At 48.8% G+C, this 21,583-nt stretch overlaps 9 protein-coding genes across 9 annotated transcripts; 3 read left to right on the top strand and 6 right to left on the bottom strand.

Moving 5' to 3' along the window:
- Positions 1-294: 294 nt before the first annotated feature.
- Positions 295-1,974, bottom strand: FMAN_15059 (uncharacterized protein; the record flags this gene model as incomplete). Its single annotated transcript, XM_041822609.1, has 1 exon — positions 295-1,974. One exon carries the CDS (start codon positions 1,972-1,974, stop codon positions 295-297), a length of 1,680 nt encoding a protein of 559 aa, XP_041688272.1.
- A 1,268-nt stretch (positions 1,975-3,242) lies between these two features.
- FMAN_15060 (uncharacterized protein) lies at positions 3,243-5,391 on the top strand (the record flags this gene model as incomplete). The annotated part of the gene is made up of 4 exons (XM_041822608.1): positions 3,243-3,560; positions 3,612-3,997; positions 4,047-4,920; positions 4,972-5,391. 4 exons carry the CDS (start codon positions 3,243-3,245, stop codon positions 5,389-5,391), a joined length of 1,998 nt encoding a protein of 665 aa, XP_041688271.1.
- A 153-nt stretch (positions 5,392-5,544) lies between these two features.
- FMAN_15061 (uncharacterized protein) lies at positions 5,545-8,078 on the bottom strand (the record flags this gene model as incomplete). Its single annotated transcript, XM_041822607.1, has 4 exons — positions 5,545-6,709; positions 6,758-7,473; positions 7,520-7,996; positions 8,055-8,078. 4 exons carry the CDS (start codon positions 8,076-8,078, stop codon positions 5,545-5,547), a joined length of 2,382 nt encoding a protein of 793 aa, XP_041688270.1.
- Positions 8,079-8,558: 480 nt separating this feature from the next.
- FMAN_15062 (uncharacterized protein) lies at positions 8,559-10,293 on the bottom strand (the record flags this gene model as incomplete). The annotated part of the gene is made up of 7 exons (XM_041822606.1): positions 8,559-9,001; positions 9,052-9,085; positions 9,139-9,230; positions 9,284-9,646; positions 9,694-9,941; positions 9,991-10,110; positions 10,163-10,293. 7 exons carry the CDS (start codon positions 10,291-10,293, stop codon positions 8,559-8,561), a joined length of 1,431 nt encoding a protein of 476 aa, XP_041688269.1.
- Positions 10,294-11,117: 824 nt separating this feature from the next.
- On the top strand, positions 11,118-13,257 carry FMAN_15063 (putative maltose permease (MalP); the record flags this gene model as incomplete). Its single annotated transcript, XM_041822605.1, has 11 exons — positions 11,118-11,283; positions 11,341-11,480; positions 11,535-11,606; positions 11,669-11,829; positions 11,883-11,976; positions 12,035-12,184; positions 12,241-12,418; positions 12,470-12,681; positions 12,737-12,945; positions 13,005-13,094; positions 13,152-13,257. The coding sequence occupies 11 exons, from the start codon at positions 11,118-11,120 to the stop codon at positions 13,255-13,257; spliced, it is 1,578 nt and encodes a 525-aa protein (XP_041688268.1).
- Positions 13,258-13,456: 199 nt separating this feature from the next.
- On the bottom strand, positions 13,457-15,328 carry FMAN_15064 (uncharacterized protein; the record flags this gene model as incomplete). Its single annotated transcript, XM_041822604.1, has 1 exon — positions 13,457-15,328. One exon carries the CDS (start codon positions 15,326-15,328, stop codon positions 13,457-13,459), a length of 1,872 nt encoding a protein of 623 aa, XP_041688267.1.
- Positions 15,329-16,285: 957 nt separating this feature from the next.
- FMAN_15065 (uncharacterized protein) lies at positions 16,286-17,717 on the bottom strand (the record flags this gene model as incomplete). Its single annotated transcript, XM_041822603.1, has 5 exons — positions 16,286-16,317; positions 16,412-16,540; positions 16,600-16,941; positions 17,001-17,472; positions 17,529-17,717. 5 exons carry the CDS (start codon positions 17,715-17,717, stop codon positions 16,286-16,288), a joined length of 1,164 nt encoding a protein of 387 aa, XP_041688266.1.
- Positions 17,718-18,212: 495 nt separating this feature from the next.
- FMAN_15066 (uncharacterized protein) lies at positions 18,213-19,319 on the top strand (the record flags this gene model as incomplete). Its single annotated transcript, XM_041822602.1, has 4 exons — positions 18,213-18,299; positions 18,356-18,493; positions 18,542-19,145; positions 19,201-19,319. The coding sequence occupies 4 exons, from the start codon at positions 18,213-18,215 to the stop codon at positions 19,317-19,319; spliced, it is 948 nt and encodes a 315-aa protein (XP_041688265.1).
- Positions 19,320-19,593: 274 nt separating this feature from the next.
- FMAN_15067 (uncharacterized protein) lies at positions 19,594-20,855 on the bottom strand (the record flags this gene model as incomplete). The annotated part of the gene is made up of 5 exons (XM_041822599.1): positions 19,594-20,023; positions 20,073-20,529; positions 20,576-20,612; positions 20,663-20,682; positions 20,729-20,855. 5 exons carry the CDS (start codon positions 20,853-20,855, stop codon positions 19,594-19,596), a joined length of 1,071 nt encoding a protein of 356 aa, XP_041688264.1.
- Positions 20,856-21,583: the final 728 nt, after the last annotated feature.

Below are 21,583 nucleotides of genomic sequence, written 5' to 3'. Positions count from 1 at the left end.
AGTTCGTATGAAGGACTGAAGAGTCGTATCTTAGCTGAGCCAGCAAAGTCAGATCCAATACTTCACCTGTACTAAACAATCATTCTGACGCGATGAGAGATATAAATTGTTCGAAAACTGACCTTCAGACAACAAAACTATAACAGGACCAAACGCAACCAATTTCAAGCCAACACAATAAACTCCAATCCAGCACCAATCACAGCTACCCCTACTCATCTATACGGTGATGTATGTCCCAAATTGAGGAACTTTCAGTCCTCAGCCAAAAGGCAGCCTCTTATAGGCACCGACTCAATGCCCCCAAGGCCCCTCAGTATCACGGAACACCTCCTCCCACCACTCCTGGTTCGGCCCCTTGGGCGCCTTCTTCGTATGTCTACAAATCTCCCCAAACTTCATCTTATCCAATCTCCCAAACGCGTTATCAACCATCTGTCTCGGGTATCTACTCTCGTACTCCGCCGAAACACCCCAATACCGAACCCTCCCATTCTCTGTCTTGACCGTCGCAAGAGGATCTTCAGGCTCACCCTTCTTCTGAATCTGCATCTTGAGAAGCTCTCGGAGGTGATGGTAGTACCATGGTTTGTCCCACCATGTTGAGCGACGTCTTTTCAGCCCGTGCATGCCGTTGTGGTGAAGAATGACGGGGACGGTCTCGAGGAAGAAGTCGGCGTAGAGGGACATGTTGTTCCAGTCTGCGTCTGGCTGGATGAGCTCTAGTGGGTTCTCTGCATTCTTGATATCCTCGGGTAGACCTTTTAGTCGTGTTGGTGAGATGCCCAAGGCAGCGGAGTGTTCATCGATGAGTTTCTGATCACCCAGCGTGACGAAAGCACCGTGATCGCGACCTTCGTCATCTTGAGTCCACTGAGTCTGCATCGATATCTGTTGACCGTAGTCAAGACCAATACCATACTCAAGCTTTTTGTCCAGCATGTTTCTCATGCCACGCCTGGGTCTTCCCTTCTCTCTCTGGAATTTCCGAAAGATCTCTTGCTCCACGACGACTTCACCTGTGAGAGCTTGTTCACTGTGCATCTTGATTCCCTCTCCGATACCAGCCTGCATGGTAAACAGAGATCGACGGAACAAGCGGCGCATATCGCCAGCGGGGCCGATGTAGACACCACCGTTGATCCATCGAGGCCTGTTCGTCTGCCAATGCTCACCATCTTTCTCTGTATCAGGACCGTAGAGATCCTTTCGCTCTGGGCTCTCGGGCCATTTCTCGCATTGAATGTTGATGCCCTTGTCCGCCAGACCGGAATAGCACTTCTTGCCAGTGGCCACGAGGATAGTCTGCTGCATTGGCATTTTCCCCTTCTTGTTCCACTGCTTGCGCAGCCTCTCATTGGCCTCCTTATTGATCCTGTGATATCGCTCGAGCATGATCTGTGCGGGCAATTGGAACCAGACGTCATGACCGTCAACCATGAGTATAACATCATCTTCACTCAATCTCTCAGACGGATGCGCATCAGGGTGCAGAACTGCGTCGAGATAGTCGACAATGCCTGGAATTTTGGGTAAATTGTGACCGCCGTTCCAGTGAGAAATGAGTCGGTGATCGATTCCCCAGTTGATGATAACGGGACTGGGGTAGCCGAGCGCAAGGGCCGTGACGACGGTTTTGCAGAGGTCGGGGCTTGGAGACGTGGCCGGTACGACGAGGGCGAATTTACGGTCTTCATCGCGATATTTGTGACGGTGATGCGACCAGCTCGAACCATCCATTTCCCAGCTCCAGGGACTCAGAATAATAAGTGATAGAGCGGAAATGATAAACGCGACGGCTGCGATATGGGCTCTTGGAATTTTTCGAACATTGGAGACATCTGGGAGGTTCTGCAGGCTGGGGTGATTTAAAACCTTGGCGACAATTGGAAGTGCTAGGAGTGTTGACAGCGTCGGTATCGCAGGAAGCGTTGGGAGCTTTTCAGCCCCCGGAATTTCCAACTTGGGATCCATAGCAAAGGTTGAAACTAAAATGAACCTCCAGAAAAGAGGAGCACGGTGGCTGCAGCCTTGTGTTTTATGAGCATCCTGGAGGGAACAACACGTATGCCTTGTGATCAAGGGATGGGCAGCAAAAAAGGGGCGGAATTCCAATTCATTTCTGCCACAATTGGTGGCGCTTTCTTAGCTATTCAGAACCAGATATCACAGGCTGTTGGTGGTGGTGTCTCATGCAGAGTCTCAGGGTGCGATAGGGATTGCTATCTGGAGACTCTGGAGTGGTATTTGGTTGTGCAAGGGACCATTAAGGCGTCGCCTAGACGCGTGCTACTGGCTTGGCGGGGGATTTGTCTTAGACGCGAGGTCCAAGCGGGGATAAGATTCCGATGGCAAGCCCAGATGTGCATTCAGTTACCCTGCAGTTGTCGAATTTTTTGACAACATGGCTGTTTTGACAATAGACGGCAATGGCTTGATGCAATTGGAACTGTTGTCTCAAATTCCATCTTTTCTTGATAGTTTTCTTTTATAAATTCAATTGCCGTCGTGATCGTAACTGAATCTCCAAACAGCAGATTTGTGTGAAACCGCTTTAATTACATGTTTGGATATTCTGTTTAACAAGTTGTCCTGTTCCAGCTGAACATCGTCTGTCAACACTGCCTCTGTTCATCTATTGAACTAGCCATAAGCATTGTCAGATGTTGAAACCAAATTTAGTTCAACTATGAGGGCATTGACTTCGTTTGTTATCTGATGTAATGGGTGTTGCTTGGGTATGCGAAGTAGAGGGCAGGGAGTTGTGTACACATTCCGCGGACGGAATTGTGGGCCGATCTGGTGACCAATAGAGAGCTCCTACTGGCATTATTTTGACATTAAGAAGAGAGTTCGGAACAGCAACCCTAACGGCGTAGAATATGAGCCATGAAGAGCTGATGTAATGGCAGCATCGGCTATAAATATTCAAGAGTGTCTTATAAAGAAATAGCCTGCATTCATGTCGAGAATTATCTTGCAAAGAAGTCGACAAGTTAGTAGTTCTATCAGAGCATTATCAACCCGGCGGTTCCTGAATCGAGCCAAGCGCCTCACCTGAAGACTAACTCTAGGCTACAGTGGCTTAGACCAGTGAGCGGGCCAATCAATCACCATCAAAGCTTCTAGTCATCCAATCTCCCCTAAATCCATCGCGTCCTTCATAATCACGCGAATTCTCGTCTTAAATATCCTCAATTCTTCTCAGAGTAACATTCTATCGCCGTTCTCTCTCGGTCAAAATGTCCACGAGAAGGAGCGCCAGGATCCGCAACATTGACTTAGGCGTCGCTGCTAAATCAGCTCAATCTGCGCCTACGCCTACTGCCCCACCAAAGAGGAAGCGAAAAGCCCCGGCTGAAGACGAAAAAGATGAGTCGACAGCAAAGGGGAAGAAAGCACCGACAAAGAAGGCAAAAGCGACAACATCAGCCGGTAGAAAGACAAAGCCGAAGGCCAATGCCGCAGCCGAGATCGAGACTGAGGATGAGACGGTCCCAGTTCCTGACGATGTCTTGTCAGTCCTGCCAGCCGAGATTCTCCAACAGATCCTCGAAAGCGTCAGTCCACACCAATTTCAAGCGTGAAATCTCAAGCACTGACAAGCTCAGGTCAATGACTCAAGAAGCATGGTCAAGATGGCCTGCACCTCCAAGCGATATTATGCTGTCGTAATGGCCATCATCCATAAACGCATCTCCGTCTCAACATACTTCTGGGCACACATTCCCCACGTCATCCGCCGAATTGAACCTCATCTAAGCATAGCTCAAAAGAAACAGCTCAAGAGAGAGGGTCAGTACAAAGGTCAACAAGAGAAGTTCTCAACTCTCCTTGATCCAACTGCGGTGCCTTCTTGTGCCAGCAATGTCCGGCAGATGATCATTGGAAAGATTGACCCCGGCAAGAGACACAAGCCCTTTTTGTTGAGGTATTTTGAAGAGGTTTTGAAAAACCTTCATAACTTGGAAGTCTTTGATGCTAAGGACCTAACTCAGTAAGTAAATTCCTGCATAGTGGGCTGTGTTATACTAACAGTACTGAAGATCAATGGCGGAGGGTCTTTCTAAGTTGAAGAGTCTCAAATCTATACGACTAGACCCGTATGAACATAGCATAAAGCCTGAAGCTATAATTCCACTCGCCAAACTCAGTAATCTCGAGCACATCTGCATCGAAGACAGGGGTTGGGGATCACTTTGTGTGGCCAAGGAAAGACCTTTACAGAGCATGCTACTCAACTCCCTATCAACCCTCCAGGCTCTGGAAGTTCGAACATCCAAGTATTACTCTGACTTTCTTGGCGATTGGGAATGCAAACTTAAAGCTCGCAACCTTGATGCTTCGGAACAAGGATATGATTTCACGGCGCTCAAATCACTGACTCTACATGGCATAAGTTTCAGTGGTGAATTTTGTGAGAATGTGATGCCGAATATCACAAGAGCTTTCGACTTTCTCCAGCTGAGGGAGCTTAACCTCATGGGTCTCGAAGAGGGACAACTCACGTTCTATAAGCATCTCGAGGATCTGTTCAGTAAAGCTGACAAGCGAGATATCCACCTTCGAAAGCTGTGTTTGGACATGAAAGGATCTGGGCCTACATCAAACTACGCCGAGACAGAGGTGCACCTGGAGGGAAAGTATCGATTCATCTCGTCGTTGGACTCGTTGACCAGCTTGGAGATACATGATTACAACATGTACAACACCAACGTGCAGTCGAATCCGGGACTTTCGAGGCGATTGCTGCAGTCTATTGTGAAGCATACAAACCTAGAATTACTGCGCTTTCATTATCGGCATATGGGCAGCGAGCCATGGGATATTCCATTTGCCTCAGCTGAGAATGTGAATATCTTGACCAAGAACCTACCTTCGCTACGAGTCTTTGAGGTTGCGCCCCAAGAGGATGACTTTGTAAGTTGCTATACCTCTCTTTCCATGAATGTCAAGACTGACCAAAAGTAGGATGCAATGGCCCTCGCTCTATTACGCGCCAAGAACTTGACAAATCTGCTTTGCCCCAACTTCAAGAGCTATTACGAAGATCGACAAAATGCCCACTTGAACTTAGCTAAAAAGCTCCTCGGGGGATTCCTGGAAAATGCTGGTAGCTGTGAGAAATTCGTCTGGGAGGAGCATTTTAAGCTGGGACGCCTCACCATGGGCTGGACGGACTTACGTATTGGATCTGGACTGAAGCCGAAGAAGAATTTTGAAAAGCCTGTCAAGATCGAGAAGGCAGATCGTGTGGTCATGGTGCAGGATTTGCGGCCGAAGAAGTGGGGAGATTCGAAGCAGATCTACTACACTCCTGATAGTCGATGGGTGGATCAAGTTACGAGGCCAGATCGTCAGGGGCCATTGCAGCTTGTGTATGATGATTGAGCGTTGAATACTAGCGTTATGTAGATATTAGTACTTAAGAAAGTGAGAGATAGAAAAGCCATGTTTTATTTGTGGAAGTATGTATGTCTGACCAAGCCAGATGCTGTTGAAATGAACCCTTCCATTGTATTGTCCTGAAAGCACTTCTCTAGCTTAGAAACTCAATGTAAGGTGATCAATCACACCGCAGTCCCTTTCCTCCCCGCCAGGCAACTTGCTTACAACACAAACTGGCGACTCAAGCCGTAACTCGACCTTCTTTCGACCACCATCCTCGACACTCCACGACACTGTGGCAGTGTTGCCCGGACCAAGCGCTACCGTTGCCTTCAACTCTCGACTCAAGTTCAGTCTTGGCGAAAATAAGACTTTGCTTGAACCTGGTGCTATGACATGCAGACCAGCCAGCTCGGTGCAATACTCATAAATAGGAACACTACCCCATGCATGACAGTCTGAGCGCTGCCGCACGTCATCCTCTTCCCAGGTCGTGAGGTTGTTAGCTAGCATGTTTCGCCATGGGTCCCAAACACTTCCCCATGCTGACTCGTAGACTTCGTCTCCAGCGAGAGCGAACGCCCGCAGAGCATAGAACATCATGACATAAGAACATTTGGAGAAGGCTGGATCAGAGAATGACTCCTTAAGAAGCCGTGGCCCCTCTTCGGGCGTCGCGATGCCACTGATGACGGCGAATACTTGGCAATGCTGGGAGTAAGCCCCCTCACCCGCGATGTCAGCCGTAGAGTCCGTGAAGAACTTCCCATCGAAGCAATGAGCGCGGACCGCCTTGATTACAGATGCCGCGCGAGATTCGTACTCTTCCGCGTAGCCAGGTCGACCGACATCTCGGACCAGACGAGCAGCCTGCTTCAAGACATAGGCATAAAGCATACTGAAGTAAGTATGGCGATTCGATTCCCGCCCTGATGTTGGAACTCCCTTGTCTGGGTGCGTATCGGTTGCGCCCCAAGAAGTGACCCAGTCGACATATTGCCAAACATCTTCAGGAAACCCACTAACAAGACCCAGTTCATCAATATGAGCCTCGAAGAACTCGAAGACACCGTCGATTCGAGGGAGGAATGACCGTGTATATGCTGTGTCGCCGAAGTAGAGGTGGTGATCGTAGATCTGGAGGACCCAGTACAGGGAGAAGCCAGCGATGATTTGCGGCACGTGGGAAGGGAAGCGAGACTGTGTTAAGCCCTCAGGGGTCACGGATGCAGCAAAGTTTGTGATTGTCTGCCTCATCAGTCTGTCGTCACCGGAAAGGAGATAGTGAAATAAGCCCACGGAACGGGAATCACCGGAGTACCTAGAAAATGGTCAGCTCAGGACAATGGACCGTGAAGGCAATACTGACTGAAGTTGCTCGTAGAAAGGGCAGTCTGAGTATCCGTCAAACATGCAATTTCTCATAGTTCTGATGGATACATCCCATATCTGTTTAGCGTCCTTGTCTCCTGGCTCGTCCCAGCTTGCCTTGACTGCAAGGGGGTAGTTAACTTGCGTGGCATCAAAAGAACACAGCTCCACAGACTCGGATCCAATTGTGATCTCCCATCGCATAACACGGAATGTTCTAAACCAAAATGGTTCGTAAACTATAGTCTGCGACGCTGGTAGGTCAAGCGTTATGTCATCGTAAGGACCGATGATATGTCCATTGGTCGCGTCCAACCTGTCAGACTTAGACCTGAAGAATGGATAAGAGCGCGGTTCATTCTCATAGCCCTCGCTGTAAGTGATCTTCATTCGGATCTGGCTCTTTCGGGTCGCCTTGAACGTCCAGCGCAGAAATGCCGTTGAATGCACGTCCGCTTGGACTTCGAGTGTGTGTGAAGACCCAGCTGCAAGGGTAAGAGGAGCCTGTCCTGAGAGATATGCGACCCAGTCATCAGAGTTCAAGGTTCCGACGTTCTTTCTGACGGTGTTGACAGCAGCAGGTGTTTGCTCTGGAGTGGGGATCACGCGAGATCGAAGACGCCATGGTGGAAGCTCTCCGTTGAGTGTCTTGATGTTGTATGGCACAGGTGTGACTTTATCTTCTGAAGGGCCAGGTACGATGTGTTCGTTAATCTGAAGAGGGTCAGTGTACATTTCGAAGACGAAGTTTAAAACCTACATGAAGGAAGACATCGTCCGGTCTTCCCGTAGGGAATAGGATCGAGTTATCCTCTTGAGCCAACCAGCCTTCCCGAGAGTCAAGACTGATCAACTGCCCATCCGACTCAACACCGCCAGTAACAGTCAATCCAGGGAACGAAGTTCTCTCGAAAGGCATTCCACCTCGAGACGACGGGAAATAGCGAATCACTACAAAGTGAATCTCATTATCGCCCTGTTTGAGATGCGTAGCAATATCGAGCGAGTCATAGTACCATATCAACGGACTACCTCTCGCTGGCCCAACAGCTACTCGAGTGCCGTTGATGATGAGTTTGTACCGCGTGTCGGCCGAGAAATGGAGGAGCGCTCGAGTCGGTCGCGAGGCGAGAGTAAACTTGCGGCTGAATATGACGATGCGTGCGGCAGTGTTTTGTTTGGAGGAGTCGACCCAGTCAGGAATCCAGATCCAATTAGATTGGAGCTTGTTAATGATCTGTAGAGCGTATTAGCTTAATGGTGCACTGGATGGAACAGGTCAGGATGGTGTTTACTTGTTGTTCCTGTAATGGCGCCATTCTGTCACTTCCTAATACGGTAGATGTTTGACTGAAGCGAGTGATCATGCAACGAAAGATAACAGACTATTTGAAGTTTAATATTCAAGAGGTCGCTAGCACATTACGGCTTTCATTTGAAAGCTCGTATCGCTTCGGGTCATGTCAAAGCGAGCACGCGTTCAGTGCGGGGGTCACTGATCCAAGCACATTTGCTAGCATGCGTTAGTCTGACGCCAGCTGATCATTTCCTCATTCACGACGCTAGCTGCCAGTGAGGGGAAATGGCATGCTCCAATTCAATGCGGGCATCGGGTCAAGTGACTGTGGAATATTTACCGATGCCATGTTTCTTCTGCTACCAGTACGACTAAAAACTAAGCTAGCTACTACCGTTGCAAATTCAACCCATGCAAAAACTTAGTTCTCAGAATGGCCGCGCCCCAGTCCGCGTCTTCAACCACCGACCTCCGACTATTGAAGCAGCCACTATGTTGCCCGCTACAGCGTCACCAGTAGAGCTTCGGAAGCCTGAAGAGTAAACGTCGCCTTTCCCCCCGAGACAGTCGCCGACTCAACCGTGCTCTGACCTTGAATCTTGCATGATCCATTCTGGAATGTCTGCCCAGCGACGGTCGGGCTCTGACCGGCATCGACTCTGGACGTGGAAGCAGCGGCAGTGAGCCTCTTGGCTGAAACAGTGGAACCAGAAAGTCCGGACAGAGTAAAAGTCTGAGAAGGACGAGTGCCAGTGGTGTAGTAGTCAGAGTTATACAGAAGAACCCTAATGGGCTGGTCATCTTTGTAAATGGCATATGCAGCGTAACCAGTCGTCTGATCATCCAAGGGGGCGATCTTGTCAGCGCCAGCGAGAGCCATGGTGGCAAAGTAGGCGCCGAAATAAGGAGAGCCCATGGAGTACTTTCCCCACCAGCAGTACTGGCCTGTTGATCGTGTTAGATGCTACCGGGATAATGGAATGTGATCTACTTACAGTTTCCGATGGTACCATGGTGGAAGTACAGAGTCTGCAATTCGTTAGTTACAGAATCAGAAGAGAGCCATGAACGGGGCTTCGTACCTCTGTACCCATGATTAGGGCTTGCATGACATAGTCGAGGAGCCAGAGCCCAGCGCCGTAAGTTGGGCTGATGCCGCCACCGCCCTGAGTAGCTAAGGACGTCTTGTTAGCCATGGTAACTACTTGGCCGGGATAATAGCCTTACCAGAATTGGTCTCTCCAAAGACATGAGGCTTGCCCTTAGCAGTTGCAGCCGCGACTTCTTTCGCGAAAGGCTTGATCTGGGATGCAATAGCGCTATGGCTCATCAACTTTGCTAGATTGGCAGTGCTCTTGGACTGCGGGTAGTTGTGCGAGCAGTACTGTCTAACGTAGCTGTTGGCCTGGCCCTCGGCTGCAGTCAAACCTGTGATGCTCATAGGGCTGGTTCCGAAGAACACACCGGCGGAGATGAGGTTGGACGCGGAGAGATTGCCGCACACGGCATCTTGCCACTTTACCTCGCTGGCGTAGTCCGCTGAAGCTGTCCAGGAGGAACCTTGGGCGATAGGATCACTGCTGCTGAAAACTGACCCACCGTAAGCTGTGAGTAATTTGTTGATGGATAGGACTTACAGTTAGGTTCGTTGCCAAGCTCAATGGCATGGAGGCTGCCAATCTGATCAACCGCCTTGGATGCGGCAGAGACGGTGTTCGCGAGGTTGTTAAGTCGACGATTGAAGCCTATGGTCACTTTTCCGTCGTATGTGCCTGCCAAGGACATGAAGGACGGCCCGAACGTAAGCGTGCTTGGCGCATCTCCAGCGTTGGCCACTGTATAAGTGACCTGCTGGCTAGAGGAAGCATCGTAGGTAGCTCGGTCCCTGTTCACCATGTAAGCAGCAACACAACAAGCGACAATATCAATCATACTGTGTTGTTCCACCGATTCTGATAGACGGCCAAGTTCCCGAGAGGTCCTTCAAGTTCTGAAGACAGGTGGAAGTGCTAGGTACATCATTCCAGTAGCCTGGGAAAGCAAAGAACTCAAAGCTGCGGATGATTAGCAAGTCTATCTTACGTCGGCCATAGTATGACTACTCACGAAACGCCGACTGGGGCATCGGTAAGCTGGGCGCTCGAGTTGGCGGGCGGAGATGATGGGACGTTGAAAGATAAGCCCGAAACAGTGGCAGCTTGTGCGATGAGCCAGGCAGTGCTAATACGTGAAGCCATTTTTATCATACAGTTGGCAGTGAGATATTGGAAGAAGCTTTTGAGGATGATTTTGATAGTTCTTTATTCTACGTGGCATTAAGCTCCCTTTTATTCTTGAGGCTTCACGGTTTCTGACTTACTTCGTTGATCGTCGGAGTCAAATCACCTGGAGTACCTCAATCCCGTTACTACGCAACTTGCCCACTTACACGATCAAGCAAAGTATACCAGAGCAACCCTGATCCTGGGGAACATGGACTAAAACAGACCTTTCCCCAGATTTACTCTAATTTCGGGCTTCTCTCCGCCTATTACTTAACCCTTCGCAGCTTAATGTCAGTCTCATGATCATCAAACGATATTTAAACCATGGATGTTCTTCCTCGGCTCAAACGCAACCGAGTGCAATAAGCTTTCTGCGCTGCATCTTTGACCCGAGAAAAGCTCAGCTCGGTCATTGTTCAGACGAAGATGGTGTAGGTGATTAAACCTGTTATGTTCTGTTAGTATGAAGATTCGGATATCGTTGCCGTGATATCCCTGACAGCCTCGTCTGATTGGATCTGCTACATGGTCTAGTAGTCGTATATGAACGGACTGGTTTCCGCGGACCCCAGTCAAACTCAATCATTCGCCCTCCGCAGTGGGGTTTGCCCTTCTAGCATGGCCACTAGCTCATAGAAGCCAGGCCTGGGGCGGACAAGTCTGGGGCCCCGCGTTCAGTTGTGGAGGAATGGATTAAAAATACGACCTTGTTTCGCCAAGTTGTTTTCCATAAAGATCGAGCGGAACCAAGATCTCAGCTGCATCAAGTCCAGATCAGCATCAACACCAATACCACAATGCAGCAGGCAAAAGCTCACACCGAGACCGTCGAGGACACAGGCGAAGGACTTCTTATGAGGTCCAAGCTTGATGACTTGAGCGTTTGGCAAAGTGTTCGCAGGTTCAAACGCGTCGGCTGTATTGCCATGCTTGCAGCCTTCTCCGCATCTCTGGATGGATATCGTAAGTCTTGCGCCGGGTCTTCACATTCGACTATTTGCTAATATTCATTTGCAACAGAGATCAATCTCAACGGCGGAATTGTCTCCAACCCTGGATTCATACGACAATTCTCTACCTCTGGCACGACCATCATTGCGGGTAAATACATTTCGGCCTGGGGAGGTATCCAGTCAGCAGGCCAGACCATCGGACAAGTCGTACGTTAATCTTCATGCTCGAGATTTCTCATCGTTGATTGACGATATTTCTAGCTCCTTCAATATGCAACTGAGCGTCTCGGCCGAAAGGCTGCGATGATGATCATCTGGGTTGTTCTCACCGCGGTACGTACGCCACAACTTCTGACAAAAGGATTGGGACTGATCACATTTTTTCAACCGAGTAGAGTGTATTTGCCGAATCATTCGCAACGCACTGGCAGCATTGGCTTGTGGCAAAGCTCTTTTCTGGCATGGGTGTTGGTATGCTGCAGTCCACCATGCCTCTGTACCTCTCCGAGATTTCTCCTACTCAGCTCCGAGGTTTCTTCATCAATGCCTACAGTTTGTGAGTCATGATAGTTACTGTCCATTCGCACCAGATGTACTAACTTTGAGTAGCTGGTTTGTCCTAGGCCAGCTCTTTGCCTCCGTGGCGCTCAAGGAGCTCAAAGCGAACGACCCCCTCGATTTCCGAACTCCGATTTACACTCAGGTGAGTCACCCATGACTCCTTGTTCGATCTCTTGGATTTAAATTAACACCACTTGTAGTGGGCTATGATCGGCTGCATTCTTATCGCCTTCCTTCTCATCCCCGAGTCCCCTTGGTGGCTAGCGAGCAAAGGCAAGGTTGAGCAGGCATCTCAAGTGCTCAACCGATGCTTCGCCAATGTCGAAGGCTACGATGTTAATCAACAAATCGTAAGTGCCTACTTGGTTTTTTTATTTTATCTTGATAGCTGCTAATTCCGGAGTAGGAAATCATGACTTCTACCCTCGCCGTCGAACGCCAACAAGCTGAGCAAAATTCCGAGCTGGGACCCTGGGCTGTGTTCAAGGGTCGCAACCTGATTCGATTCATCATCTCCGGTTGGCCCAAGATCACACAGCAGTTTGTTGGTCTAGCCGTATTTAATACCTACGCGACATATTTCTGTACGTGCTCGCTGCTTAGTGTCCTGCGAAGCTTCTAACAATATCTCACAGTCCAATATGCAGGAAACAAGGATCCGTTCCTCGTGACTCTCATCCTCTCATCCGTTCAGCTCATCTCGATGATCGCCACTGCAACACTAACAGATTCCATCGGTCGACGTCCTCTAACCGTCTACCCATATGCTGTCACGGTCGTTTCGGTTCTGTGCTTGGGTATCATTGGTTGCTTCGACTATACAGCCAAGGCTACTAGTTCGCTACTTGTAAGTCTCATCTCAGCGGGACCATTTCCTTCTTGGCTGATTAGTGTCCCTGCAGATTTTCTTCGCTTGCCTCGCTACGTTTTCCACGACTGGTGCCTCAGCCATCGGCTACGCCTTCGCGGCTGAGATTCCGCAACAGCGCCTCAGAGCCCAGACAGCTGGTTGGTCATTGGCTGTGTCGAACTGCATCGCTATCATCTTCAGCTTCTGTACCCCATTGATGATCAACGGATCGGCCAAGTGGGGAGTCAAGACTGGTTTCTTGTGAGTATCATGGATAAGGTTTCCGTTCTGTTGAACACTTGCTGATAAATACGGTTTAGTTTTGCTGGTACCGGCACAGTTGCTGTTGTCATCGCCTGGTTCATCCTCCCTGAGGTAGCACGCCGAACACCCGCCGAGATTGACGAAATGTATGTTAAACTTTATCGATGTTATCTGTCTAAGTATATGAGGCTAACGCTCAACAGGTTTGAGAAGAAGGTCAATCTTCGCAAGTTTGACAAATTTGTCACAGAGGTTCAGGTCAACGCACACGAGCTTCAGGACAGGAAGAAGACTGTTGATGAGGTTTGATCGTACCCATGATGGACGCAAAGGGATTTTGTGTCGGGGTATTCGCTCTTCACTTCTGATTGTTGGGGTTATAATACTGTGCTTTATATACTGCTATTATCCATGTTATCAAGATGAGTATCCATCAACAGCCCAAATGGCCTCAATGGGAACTATTCCAGATACCTAGTGAAGTATACACATGTAATTGGAAGTCTAATTATCCAAACAACGTTCGGAGGTCCTTCTTCTCCATAAGGCTGATCCAACAAACGTCCATACTCCACCGGGGTGCTTCATCATAAGTAGCCCATAATTCTTTCGTAAATCTTTCAGCGACTTCGATTGGACCAGGGTGCAAGCATTCTTTAAAGACACTAAGACGCCGTAAGATAAAGGCTCGCCCTTTGCTGACGTCAAGCGCCATCTGTGACACGGATAAAGGGTCCGCCTCCTCCTTGGAATGTTCAAGTGGGTCTTTGAGAAGGTCCAGATAGTCAAGAATGCTCTCCATTGGCCTTGGCTTGACCTGACTACCACCGCTGATGGAGTTTGACTCTGCGTCAAGTGGTAAGGTTGGTGTGTATCGAAGACCTGTGGCAGCACAGATATATAAAAGCGGCTGGATAGCGCAGCTGCCAGACTCGGACGGGATATGCTCCAGAACTTCTATGAGCCGAAGAGTTAGGGGTATGATGCGCTTGTGCCATAGCATGGTTATCTCTTGTTCACTGGGGTCTCGCGGCACAAGTTGAGAATGGGGCACTAATAAGGCAGGAAACTGTATATAGAGCTGTAGCAAGGAGGCGAGTTGATAGCCTTCAGCAACATGTAGGAGGTGAGTAGCTGGCGTGCGCTGGTCGCCAGTATCGTTGAGCGACGGCCTGGGCGAAAGCTGCAGTTGTAGTAACTCTACCTCCAACTCCTTTGCCTGCTCAATTCCTGGTGTTGTTGGAGGCGAGTCAAGATTTCGTTCATTAGTTCGATGGCGATAGAGCCGACAAAGGCGAATCGACCGCGCGAGAAGGGTCGTGCTCAGTAGTGAGACGCCAGTCCAGGGATGAGGCTCCGTTTCGTAGGAAGACTGGCTGTAAGTATCCAACGATCTGGATCTCTGGTAGGATGAGGGGAGTGCGCTGACTTGGTGAATATCAGCCTCCGGTTCTGGATCATATATGAAAGATATCAACATATCCCAGTAGGTGAGACTCTTGTTAAAGAAATCCAGCTTGTCAGTATCAGCAGCAAACTGTTGTTGTGAGCTCCAGCGGAGTAGTGTTTTTGCTTCTTGCAGAAACGGCCAACCCACTCGACGAGTATCCAACCAACAAATCGTCGTCCCAAGGCAGATTAGTGCGAATATGATACCGGTAGGCATCTCGTCTAGGACATTCTTCTCGTTGAGCTCTTGTATCTCAGCTTGAACGCTCAGTGTTGCTGTCTTTAGCAGGCTCATGGCAGAGTGCCTCATTTGCGGCAGCCGTGCAGACAGGAAACTGGCTGACATGCTCTGAAGAGCGGCAAAGACTGGGGGAGAGCTTTGCCAAAGGTCCTCGGCTATCTTTCGATTCATGTTAGACTTGGAGTCGAAACCGGACCATGCCGGGCATACTTCATCGAACCAACATTTCAGTAGCCGCATGGAAGAGTCTGAGTTAATCCCTGGTGGTTGAGTTTGGCCGGCTATACCAAGATCTAACCATGAGCTTTGTTGGGGTGACATGGCGAAGCAGAAGTCCGGTAGCCAGTTGGAAGTCGAAAAGTCCAAGGTCGGAGTTTCGATGGCAACCGATCCAAGGCTATCACCGAAGTCCTGATCGAACATGTTCGTAGAATCCAAGCCAATAAGATCTGTTAGGCCCATCCATTCTGATTCTGGCCAAAGAGCTGTTTCGGGGACCGGTATTGGGTAAATGTCCTCAGCAACTTCCTCACGGGTAGAGACATCAGCCCCGTCCAGAATCACATTAGACTTCGATCGGCTATCGTTTGGAGGCTCTGGCGACTTGTGATGCTGTTCCGATGTCTCACTCGCCGTTATCTCGTGTTTGTACGACCACCTCAACGTTCGTTGTGGGTACCCGTCGCACATCAAGCCCTTCTTTGCGCAATTCGTACACGTTGGCCTACTTTCGTCGCATTTGACCTCTTTGCGTCAGTATCTTGTAGACCATTTGAGATTTCGAAGTCGTACATGTCGCTGCTTGCATGAGTGGCAACCACCCCGGGAACGGCGCCCGTACGATCTCGTGTGCCTACCGCCGCCACGTCGGGGCATGGTAGCGTTCAGGTATTGAGCGTCTAGTATGCTTCCTCGTACTATTCCGTTCCGAAGCTTTGGGCAGACTTTGTCCGGCGGTCGACCGTCCATATCAGGGAGGGGAAATGGATCAGCACACCTGATAAGCGCGGAAGCGCGGGGTTCAAAGGAGCTAGCGAGGCCGGAAACTACTACGGTACCCGGCATACGGAGCAAAATGCCGTGATTTCGGCCAATCCAATGAGTACGTATGTTTTACATCACCACTCGTCATCCGGTTTTGTATAATGGTTTACTTCCACAAGTCGGGCGCTGCCGATAGCTCTTGAAGGCCAACTGGCCGAATGAGATCATTGTTTGAACGCGTTCCATATACCACAGGAAGGGGAAAGGAGACGACTTGTCGGTAGAACCATGATAGAACTTCAGAGCCTGATCTCCTAGACAATTCAGCCCGCTCCTAGATTTATGTATGCACGTTCTGCTGCTTCTCGGTGCATAACCTCGGTTTATTTATATTGCAAAAGCAGAGATGTCAAATGCCACTGTAAATTAACAAGCCTACGGCTCACAGCACTATTGATTGGCCATAACAACCTATTACTCTGAACCGTAACTATGAACAATCACTACTATGAACAATCACTACCAGTTTGTGTGTTTAATTCTTCATTTGACCCGTTGTCTGCTTTCCCCAACGAATATGTGGCTGAATTCAACAAACTCGTTCTGCCAGAAACAGTAAAACTATGGAAAGTTTCCCCATCACAAGATTCAGCTTCTTGACCATTACCAATCTAGCTTTCTGGAGGTGCCGCAGTCTACGGCTTGGCAGACTACAGTAAAGATAAGCCAATGTGGCCTCAGAATGTCGAGGAAATCTCAACATTGCGTGTTTACCAGGGTTTGACTTACTTCTTTCAGCTTTCGAGAGGGTGGCGTTACCATTTTGCTGCTTTAGCGCCGCGGGCTTGATTTCCAAGCCTTGGACTGCTTCCCGCCGCTGATGCATTTCAACCGCATCAGCTATCTTTGATTGGTAGCCTATCACTAGTCAGCTTTGTCAATATGAATTGTTCGACGCGGCGCAAACTCGCCGTTACCAAACCCTTTTTCTCCTTGAGTGGTGAGCTGCTTGTACTGATTCTCAAAGCCTAGTAGCTTTTGCTGTATCTCCTTCTGAAGTGAATCCTTGGTAGCCCCCTCGAGTTGGAAAGAGCCCTTGGGACTGTTGATGTAAATATCGCAGCGTAAATTGGTATGGTCAACGGCAACGGGAGAATAGGTTAGTTGATACCAGAAGGGCTGGTCCGACATTGTGTTTATTGTAGTCAAAGGGAAGAATAGTTGGTTTTCAATTGAACTGGGTCTTATTGGTCGCAATGGGTAGTCGGAGTCTGTGTTAGAGGACTTCGTTGGATGTGATGTAGCGTATGGTTGGTTGACTGTCGAACATTAGCATCTGCAGGTCAATTATAGCGAAGGCTGAATATGGGATGCTTACGGATAAGCTTCCAATTGAACTTCCCACTTAGCTCGATACTGTCTAGTAGCTCTGTATCTGGTCTGACATCGCCAGACTTTCCCAGTTCTACGCCCATTGAAGTCGCATTAGCGGTCACGTCTTCGTGACGGCTCACGTTGATATGAATGAAGCCTTTGCTGTCCTGCTTCGTGTGGATTTGGAAGAGACTGTTTAAACTCTTATCAAAACCGGGTAGGTCGTCGAAATAGGGAGCTTTGATGAGCTTGCCCTCCGTGTTATAGCTCCATCCATGATATCGACAGCCGAGAACGGTAGCGCTGCCAGACTGTTTCCGGGCGACCGGGAAGGCCCTGTGTCTACAGACATTGTGAAACGACCGCACGAGCTGATCTTTACCCAAAATCATGAGAATGCGAAAGCCAGCAACATCATAGACCACATAGTCGCCGGGGGAGCGAAAGCGTCCGCGGTGGCTTATACAGATCCATGTCTATCAATGAAATCAGACCATGGCGTCAGAGATATAGTGGATTTAGCGGCACTTACCTGGCTGAAGATTGCCCGTCGCTCAAGCTGGAATCGAACAGGATCTGACCACCATCCATCGGGCAGGCCAAAGGTTATATGTTCCGGCACTATCAGGCGGGTATGGCGTTGTTGCAGATATCGCCAGAAATGAAGAACTATAGCAGTGATAAGCACGCTGGTGGTACAAAAAAATGTCAAAGAATCCATTGAGAAGACAGTACAAGAACAGAAATGCAATATATCAAGTGAAATACATCAAATGAGAGAGGATATTCCTTACAGCAGGGCAAGAATATTTAGCACTCCAGTCGAAGGCGGCGTTTGCGCAAAGTGTATCCCGAACGCTAGCGTTCTCGTGTGCGGTTTCTCTATTAGGCAATAGAAATTACTATATCGAGGTGTCTATACGCATACATCGCTGACGTTTGAGCGAGTCAATCATAATAATGGCGTATTTTAAAGAGATACGCGTGGTATCATCTGGCTGAAAATATGTAGGTAAGGCATGCTGCGTGTAAAATTTCCTGATCCGGTATAGCGTAGGGTAGGCTCCCGGCAATGAACATTGACTTGGAGACGCGCATTTTTCACATATGGGTATTTCAATGTGCCCTGTTATTAAAAAGAGACTTCCATTCAAATTGCATCAAGTTTGCTTCGAAAAACCAAACATAATCGCAGTCATCCCATCTACAATTCACAATGACTAACTGGGATGTTACTCTGCCTGCTTCTTGGTACACTAGCTCGGGTATTTACAATCTAGAGAGGCAGGCAATCTTCCTTAAGGCAAGTTTAGGAAGGCTATTCATTCTCTTATTGCGCCATTACTGATGGTCACACAGTCGTGGGTTCTTTTAGGAGCCGTAACAAAGTTTCCCGAAACCAATGTCAACTACGAGCTCGAGCTGGCTCAGATCGACTTCATCGTCCGTCGCGAAACTGAAGATTGGAGGAGCATTTCAATCACCAAGAAACGCGATGTAAGCACAAAGCAAATATCATCCTCAGAAACCATGCTCATCATATAGGGTACCCGTATGCGATCGCACCTAACTCCAAATGGCCTTCTTTTTTTGACACTGTCTGACGAGACGTGCGCTTTCGAAGACTTCTTCCCTGGCTTTGAGGAGTCGACCGCTCATGCCGACTTTACTGAACTTCCACTGAGACGTCCTCTAAAGTACACTTCTCATAATAATTGGAAGGCTGCGGTTGATGCCTATCAGGAGTGTCTCCATTGTGCCTACGCGCACCCCGAGTTTGCAAAGACATTCAAGCCCGCGGGCTACAAAGTCATCAACAAACACAACTACTCGCAGCATATGGCTACCGCTACCGGTGCTGACGATGGTTTGTTCTTTTTTCTCTTCCCGAACTGCTCTTTGAGCCTGTACGCTGGGGGTTTGACCTGCTGGCGCATCAATCCATCTGAGAAACCCGAACAGGCCCGCATGGAGTTTGACTACTATCACAAGGCCCCTTCCGGAAGCGATGCGTTCGAAAAGTGGTATAGCTTCACGCGAAATGTTGCTGTTGAGGATATTGAGCTTTGTGAAAAGACTCAAGCGAATCTTAATATTGGTATATATTCGGAGGGTCTGTTGAATCCCGAGAAAGAGAATGGAGTTATATGTAAGCCTACCCGTTATCTCAGTAACCCCATACAATACTAATAGACTCTAAAAAGACTTCCATGGTCGTATACTTGAGCTGTGTTCGTCTCAGTTGGAGAAAGAAGAGGCTACACAAGCCTTAGCAAGGCCGATGCAGGGAAACCCAATTGCTCTTGTACAAACATCTGGCTAGACCTTGATAGTAATTTGGATGTTATGTTAGTATAATATTGCACTGTTATTTTATGCGAAGTCGCGGAGCTCACACGGCAATGTTGGTCAATTAATTTGATAGACCATCTGCTCATCTGGTCGAGATAGATTTAGGCAATATCCTTCGCTTTATTGGTAAGTGCAGCTCTGGATACAAAATAGGTGTTTGACGGCAATGGCATGTATGCAAAACTCAATGTATTTGTTGGCTATTATTGCTGTGCTATCTAAACCAAGTGAAACGCAGAGGTATTCTATCTTTGACTCGCCGTGCCATTCTCCAAGTTGTTCTCATACCGAAACGTGATATCCGTCTTAACCCCAATCCTCCCATTTGGCATAACCAACACCTCCTCACTACTATTGTCATCCAACCCATTCTTAATATTCGTCTCAAACGTACTCTTGGGTGCGCCAGTACCAGGATTGCTGCCACCATGAAGCTCAAGAGGCATCTGTTTGAAGCCTGAGAGCTTGCGACTGCTGGACATGCCAGAGCTGCCGAGGAGACGGGGCGCGTATTTCTTGGCGATGGCTTTGTAGGAGGGGATCGAAGCGGCGAGGATGCCGATGTTGGTTTCGATTACAGACCAGTACATCGCGTCGGAGATGACCCAGGTTGCATCGGAGGAGCTGAGCATTTTGGGGATGTAGGTTATTCGGATGATGGACGAGACGCAGGCGCTAGTATTGTTAGCGATGTGACAGCAACTAAGCGGTGATAGAGACTTACAAGAGTCCAAGACCCAGGATGATGGCCAAGCTGATCTTCTGTCGTCGAGGAACACGAAGCCTCGCTACCAATGGAATCGGCAACGTATACGTCAAGATATCCGTGAAGATGTTGACAGCGGCGTTGGCCAAGTAGAACGCATTGATGTCAACGCACTTCTTATCCTCCGGCAAGATCGTGATATCGTACGCGGCGGGGACCGGACTGCATTGGAAGATGCAAGCAAGGACATTCGCACCAGCCTGGCATCCAACAACGCCCATCATGACAAACGCTGTCTTGCGTAACATCTTATCGCCGAGTCGGGTGTAGAGGGCGAGTACTGAGATCTTGATGAAGCCGAGGCAGGCATTGTAGAAGATGGAGGATAGCCAGACGATTTGGAGGTAGGCGATGAAGTTATCGGTGCCGCGTTTGATCACGTCTTCGTAGTGGCTACCAAGGCCATGTTGGACGGCTAAAGAGGTTAGCAATGGCCAGTTAGCAAGCGGCAGTGAACTTACAAGCTATTGTGCAGCCGATGAAGCACCACGATAATATCTGGAATCTGTCAATATCTGCATATGTAGTCGCAAAAAGATCAGACTTACGGCTCCAACGCAAATCAAGTCTGCAACAGTTAGCAAAGTCTCAAATAAGTGGATCGAAGTACTCACAATCATCAGCCCCGAGCGACCTAACAATAAACGTCCTCGCCCACAATCTCAACACCACAGCACAAAAACTAATGACCGCAAAACAAATAGCGACGGAATTGACAGTTGAGCCTTGTGATTCAGTCATGGTTGCAAAGACAAACGAAAAAGATAGTACGAGTCCGAAAACCTCACCTGATGCAGAATCTTCAGCGGGTTAAATGGAAGAATCCATCGAATCCCAACTGAGACAAGCAGATGGCCTTTCATTACGGCTGATGGATTAACTCGCAGGTGTTATGCCAATCGTTTACCATTCTGTAACGAAAGCACAGACGAAAGTCTCGCCTCGCCAAGCGACCGAAGATCTTACTGCCTCCATCGCTAGCCCTGACGGCGCCAGGAGAAAATCTTCAGGGGAAATTCACATATCAGATTTGCCATTCGTCTCGGAACCAACAATGCCCCCATTGTTGGTGGAGATGCGCGTAATGATTGACGCTTGGGTAGAAGTGATTGGATGCCAGGATACTCGGATAAATGGCCCATGGGTTTGTCTGTGCGAGGATCTTGACGCCAATGGACCTCGGCTTCATTTCCGGAACGTTTTCCCCGCCCACTTGGTGTTGTTTTCTCCTTTTAGGTTTTTTTGGTCACTGAGGTTTGCGGGCTAGAGACAACGGCCCGGTGGGAGCTAGGTGTTAGTCTACCGGTTCTCCTCAGCGTGTCTCACGCTAATCATCGCCTCATCCTACTGACTTCCTCCTTCCGTATTTTATGCCGCGGATCATTTGCTAGAATCCACTTGGTCTATAGCCTGTTTTCTCAAGAGAATCTGTCATCTTTTCTCAAGTGTGGATCCAAGCAAACAAGGCA

This window comes from Fusarium mangiferae, assembly GCF_900044065.1.
Source record: "Fusarium mangiferae strain MRC7560 genome assembly, contig: FMAN_scaffold014, whole genome shotgun sequence".
Classification (NCBI taxonomy): Eukaryota; Fungi; Ascomycota; class Sordariomycetes; order Hypocreales; family Nectriaceae; genus Fusarium; species Fusarium mangiferae.
The sequence above is the reverse complement of the archived record's forward strand: the minus strand, read 5'-3'. Positions and strand labels throughout refer to the sequence as shown.